We start from the raw sequence: 6,418 nt of genomic DNA, 5'->3' as shown, positions 1-6,418 counted from the left end.
CAAACCCACCAGCCACTCCTCGGAAGGAAGGTTGGGCAATCCTACTTCCGTAGTGATACTGCCTCGGAAACCCAAGGAGGGGTCGCTATGAGTCGGGGGCGACTCGACGGCAAATAACAACAACAACAACATGTTTATTACTGCTTTATTCACAATAGCAAATAAATGGAAACAACCAAAGTGTCATCAGCTGGTGAATGAATAAGCAAACTATGGTACATAAATGTAATAGAATACTATGCAACCATAAAGAACGTTGATGCGTCTGCAAAACATATTATCACGTAGATAGATGTGGAGGGCATAATGCTAAGTGAAATAAGTCAAGCATACAAGGATAGATATTGTGTGATCCCTCTTTTATAAGAGATAATGTATAAATAGAGAGAGACCAATGTTTATTGGTGGTTGCCAGGAATGGGGGTGGGGTATGTTTTATACAGTAAAGAGTAGTTATTTCTGGTGATGGGAAAAGTGGCACTGATTTTGGATGTCATGAGCACAACACAACCAAAGTAATAGAAAGTATTTGAGCACATATGAAAGAGTATAGGTAAAATGGTATACAGGTAATTACAGATGCATATATAGATGAGAACAGATAGAGGTATCTATAAAACCCATCCCACTGCCATCCCCACTGCTATCAAGTCGATTCCAACTCATAGCGACCCCCATTAGGTTTCCAAGGTGGTAAATCTTTATGGAAGTAGATTGCCCCATCTTTCTTCCACAGAGCAACTGGTGGGTGTGAACCACCAACCTTCTGATTAGCAGTCAAATGCCTTAGGCACTGTACCACCAGAGCTCCTTGAAGTATCTATACCAAAACCAAACTCACTGCTCTCGAGTCAAGTCGATTCCACTCTTAACGACCCCTCCTTGGGTTTCCAAGGTGATATCTCTACAGAAGTAGATTGCCCAGTCTTCCTTCCGAGGAGTGGCTGGTGGGTTTGAACTGCCAGCCTTCTGGTTAGCAGTCAAATGCCTTAGGCACAAAGTATCTATGTTGTTGTTGTAATGTGCCATGGAGTCAGACCTGACTCATGGCGACCCTTCCTTGGGTTTCTGAGGCAGTATCGCTACGGAAGTAGATTGCCCACCCAACCTTCCTTCCGAGGAGTGGCTGGTGGGTTTGAACTGCCAGCCTTCTGGTTAGCAGTTAAGTGCCTTAGGCACTAATCAGGAGTCAGACATCTGGCAGGAGATCCCTGGAAGTCTTGGCTCTTCTGCAGTCAGGAAGAGGTAAAAGGTTTGGGGCCTAAGGAGTCTCCGTCTCCAGTGAGGGCCTGGACTGGGAGGCCTGATTCTTTCATTCGCTCTTCCTGTGCCTGCCCTGTGCACCTGTCCTAGGAGGTGACGATGGTGGAAGCTGGTATGTCAGGAATCTATAGGTACACAAAAATACAAATATGTCAGTGCAGGCACATATATTCATTGAAGACACAAACGTGGATACTCGTACTTCTAAAAGGGCATGGAGGTGGCATCTTCTGACTTCCTTCAACCTCGCAAGGGGAAAACAGAGTCACCACCAGCAGCAGCCCAAGGCTTATTTCTGAGGCCAGACATGCCACCATGCCTTTTCACCAATTCTGACACCAGCCATCCCTCCCACAGCACTCAGTACTTTTCTGCTGGGTCCAATAATTTGTTGCAATGGCCACACACAGAACTCACAGACAATACTTAAGATTATGGGAACACTCCCAAGATGCAATTTTTTGATCAGGACAGTCTCCCCTCTGTTATACCCTCAGGCATGCCTCTCTGGCCCTTGGCCTTTCATCCTGGATTCTGCCCTGCTTAGACAAGTGTTACAAAGCTCTTTTAGCTCTGCTGATAGGTACACATAGGTGCACCCCACTCTGCCAGTAAGCCTCCTGCTCAAAAGTACTCAGCTTTCTCGCTGAATAGGCCAGCAAGTCTGCCACTCTGTCTAATGCCTCTTGGTTCCAGAGCCACTGTGTCTCTGCCAGTGGTCTCTGCTGTCTCTCTGCCAAGGAGGTCCAGAACAGAGATCTCGGGTCCAAGGACACACTCCACTCCACCTTCAGCTCTTCTCTCTTGATGGCAGTGAGATCCACCCTCCTGCCTCTAGGAGGGCTCATTTTTAAGACCAGTGGCATAGAAAAACTAACCAGTCCTCACCTTATAATTCCTTATTTGCATGGTCCCACCCTGTAATCTAGGAGCTCTGGTAGCATAGTGCCCAAGGCACTTGACTGCTAACCAGAAGGCTGGCAGTTCAAATCCACCAGCCACTCCTCAGAAGGAAGGTTGGGCAATCTACTTCCATAGTGATACTGCCTCAGAAACCCAAGGAGGGGTCGCTATGAGCCGGGGCCGACTCAACAGCACATAACAACAACAACAACCCCATAATCTGGTGAGAGTCACAAAGACCATGACTAGAAATGCCATACCAAGTAGTTCACTGTACCACACATACATAACACAACATAGTCCACATTGGTTTTCTGGGTTTGAAGGCTTAGGACCATAGACCCATGGGACAGCTCAATCAATTGGTATAACATAGTTCACAAAAATCATGATCTGGTAAAGTGAGAAGGGATTAGGGACTTAAAAGCTTGAGAGCAGTTATCTAAGACACCACTATAGGTCTTAATTCACCAGGGGCAAAACAGTAAAAGGTAACCAGAAGTGCAAGAAGGAACAAGTCTACAAGACCCACAACGTCATCTATGCTGAGAACTAGATGGTGTTGGGCTACCACCACTGACTATTCTGACTGAAGCCAAATAGTTGGTCCCAGATAGAATGGGAGACAAAAACAGAGCAGAACTCAAATTCTTGCTTTAAAAAAAAAAAAACCCAACTAGACAAACTGGAAAAGTAGAGAACAGAGGACCCTCTGAGACTATTGCCCTGAGACACTCTATAAACCTAGAATCAGTCCTATCCCCTGAGATAACCTTCTAGCAAAATAGCAGAGTGGCTCACAAATTAAAGGATATTATGCATAAGGTCAGTGCCCCACTTAAAAAACCACTGGTATGAACCCAAAAGGTCAACAGTTTCTCAAAGCAAAGATGCAAAAATAAAGGAGCAGGAAAACTCGAGTACTAGAAGGGGAACAAACAGAACACAGTTAAAGAGAATGTTGACACATTGTGATAAATATGACTAATATCACTGAACAATTTGTGTAGAAATTGTCAAAAGGGAACCGAACTTGATGTGTAAACTTTCACCAAAAACTCAATAAAATATTTTTTTTAAAAAAAAGCATTTAGGAAGTAGAATCAACAGGATTTGGTGGTGTTGAAATTAATGTAAAAGGAAGATCAAGGATGACTTCCAGGTTTCTGGCTTTAATTCCTTTCACTGAAATTAGTTTTAAATTTAAGCAATCTCTGGAATATAGAAGTGGGTATATTTTGAAACCAATTAGTTGTATAGGTCTTAGCTGGCTTCCAGCTTTGTTCTCCACCTCCATGTCTCTTACCTCCTGCCTCCCCCATCCTTCAAGAGGAATCATTAGGAAAGAGCATTATGTTCAATGATGTTTAAGAAAACCAAGCTTTAGGAAATTCTAAGGAATTGAAAAAACATAGGTTTTAGTCAAAGAAAAACTCTGGACTTAAAGCCATGTCCTCTCCTGCCATGTTTATTCCCATATTATCATGCTATGATTCACTTCCCATCCATTCCCACTGCCATCAAGTTCATTCTGACTCATAGCTACCCACTTTAGGTTTCTAAGATGGTAAATCTTTACAGAAATAGATTATCCCATCTTCCTTCTGCAGAGAGGCTGGTGGATTTGAACCACCAGCCATCTGGTTAGCAGTCAAACTCCTTAGGCACTCCACCACCAAAACTACTTTCCCAACCATTAGGATTCCATTTGTGTTCACCTCTTCTAAGCCCAGCCTTATAGAATAAGACAGTGTTCCTGTCTGCAAGGAATTTTTGGTATAGTTGTGGAGAAAATATTTACAGAATAAAAGAAATAATTATTTCTTGAAATGTGAGATCATATTTTAGGTGTTATAAGAGTTCAGACTAATGAAGTGTTTCATGTCCCTGGATCTCTCTGGGAAACAAATTTTTCTTCAATATCCCTTTCCTTCTTTCTTTTTAATGACTTACATTCTCTTAAGCCCTTCCAAGCATTTCTCTTTCACCCAAAAGGGGATTGAGAGGTGACCTTCTATAATTGTGATTTAATCATTAAGTCCAGAGGAGTAAGGGCTACGATTTATAAACTTCAATTATGTGTCTCTAGTAAGCATAATATTATTTTGCTGCACATTTTCTGAATGGTTTTGGGTACCACCCCTACCTTATCTCATAACAGACAAAATGTGTCTTGAATAATCTGGAATTCCTATGTGATATTGAATCCTGGCCAAAAAGCTATTAGTTCCTAATTAATTGCTTGATTGTGTAGTGCTGGTTATACCATTACAGGGAATAAGGAGAGAGATCAGTGATGCTGATGGCCTATAAAAACATGAAAAATAGGTACTGAACTGAGAAACAAAGGACATAAAAGTACATGGGGACTAATAGAGGACAGAGCAAAAAATAAGTTAAAAAAATAGCAATGGACTAAACAGGGAAGATTGAGAATCTTGGGGATAGGAATGACCATGTTAAAGAGGAAACTATTAAGAAAGGAAGTATTAAACCTTAGAGAGCAATTAGAAAGGATTGATTCTGAAAGACTGAGTAAAATTTAAAGCCAGATCTGTTAACAGAAAGAAGAGAATGAAACCCTAAATGGAGCTGTTGCTGTTCTTGGTATGATATCAGCTGCTATGACTCTGATACCAGGTTCCCCAAGGGAAGATGAGGGAAAGAGGAGACAAAAAGGAGTTCTGAGGACAGGGTTGAAAGGACAGAGCATGGTAGTCCTCCATGGCCTTTCATTGCTGACCCCTGCAAACTTGGCTACACATTCTGGGCCTCACCCCACCTGTACATCATGTATCATTTCTGTGAGGCCCTGACCACATTTCATGTCCCTCATAAAGTCTCTCCTTTACATCAGACCATTATGATCTGTCCCTATTTTGAGTCAGCCACAGTTTCATCTTTGAATTCTCCTTTTCTTGTGTTCTTGATTTCAGATTCCTTTTGTCTTTTCCTTTCCTCAGCAGCACCTAGCCCAGGCTGACTAGACAGAGTCTGTGCCCAGGGATAATGGCAATCACATCGTTAGCCCCATAAAGTGGATGTGGGCTTGTACCTTTATCATGATTCCATGCCCTTTCTTGACCCACTTCCCATCCCCCACCTCCCACCCCCACCCAGAATAATCTTGATTGAAACTTTGCTTTTGTAATTTATAAGCTAGAGCAGTCACTCAAATCAACACTGGGCTAGTTTCCCCAAAAGCACTCTTGATGCATGAAGTTTCATTCTTAAGAATCATGAGTCATGGGGCACAGCTGGGCCCAGAGCCTTGGTCAGCCTGACAGCACCTTCTAAGGGCCTACCCTGGAGCCAGTTGCCCCCAAAAGTCCTGCCATCCCCAAAAGGCATTTCTAAACCTTTCCTCCAGTGTTTAGCTACCTCTCAGATCTTCCTTTTTATAATACTTGGGTGGGGGTGGGCGTGGGGGTGGGGTGGGGGGAGAATGGTGCTCTCTTCTACCATGAATTTGAAGCAGCATCATTCCTATATGCTTGTAAGTTGCATTCTAGGTCACTCCTCTTCCTTTTGGTCTTTTCAGGGCTGCAGGATATGCTTGCTCTCTGGAGATGTGTCTTCACCCTACTGCAGAGTGAGGAGCAAGCTGTCAGAGATGCAGCCACTGAGATTGTGACAACTGCCCTTTCACAAGAAAATACCTCCCAGTTAACAGGTACCTCATTTTTATCTTTTCTCATTGCTTTCCTGCTCTAGAACAGAGTTTGTCATGCTTTTTTCTGTAAATGCGCAGATAATTAATATTTTAGGTTTTGTTGGCCATTTGGTCTCTGTATCAATGCTGCCTTTTAGTGCAAAAGCAACTCTCTTGGTTTCCTAGTGCTGCTATAACAGAAATACCACAAATGGGTGGCTTTAAAGAACAGAGTTTTATTTTCTCATGGTTCAGGAGGCAAAGCAGTCCTTGGGGTTGCTGGGCTTATAGATTCATCTGCCTCTGTCATCATCAGATAGCATATCTTCCCCCATATATGCTTGCATCTCTCTATGAATATACTACTCTTTATAGAACTCAGATGTGATTAGATTTATGATCCAATCCATACTCTATGACCTCTACAGATTGGTTGATTATATTGGATTAAATTTACGTTATAGAAGGTCATTACATTATACTGCATCACATCCATGGATATAGGGGTTAGGATTCCAACACATATTTTGTTGTTGTTGTTGTTAAGTGCCGTCGAGTCGTTTCCGACTCATAGCGACCCCATGCACAGCAGAACGAAAC

The 6,418-nt window shown here is 42.7% G+C and overlaps 1 protein-coding gene across 1 annotated transcript in view; it reads left to right on the top strand.

Moving 5' to 3' along the window:
- The window catches only part of THADA (THADA armadillo repeat containing), a 621,172-nt gene that overhangs the window by 543,394 nt on the left and 71,360 nt on the right, over positions 1 to 6,418 (top strand). The window contains exon 34 of the mRNA XM_042781470.1: positions 5,708 to 5,839. Coding sequence (XP_042637404.1) covers positions 5,708 to 5,839 — 132 coding nt within the window. The remainder of the gene's footprint in view (positions 1 to 5,707; positions 5,840 to 6,418) is intronic.

This window comes from Orycteropus afer, unplaced genomic scaffold, assembly GCF_000298275.1.
Source record: "Orycteropus afer afer isolate SDZICR_OR568_19922 unplaced genomic scaffold, OryAfe1.0 scaffold00124, whole genome shotgun sequence".
NCBI classification, from domain to species: Eukaryota; Metazoa; Chordata; class Mammalia; order Tubulidentata; family Orycteropodidae; genus Orycteropus; species Orycteropus afer.
This window is presented reverse-complemented; position numbering and strand designations above follow the sequence as displayed.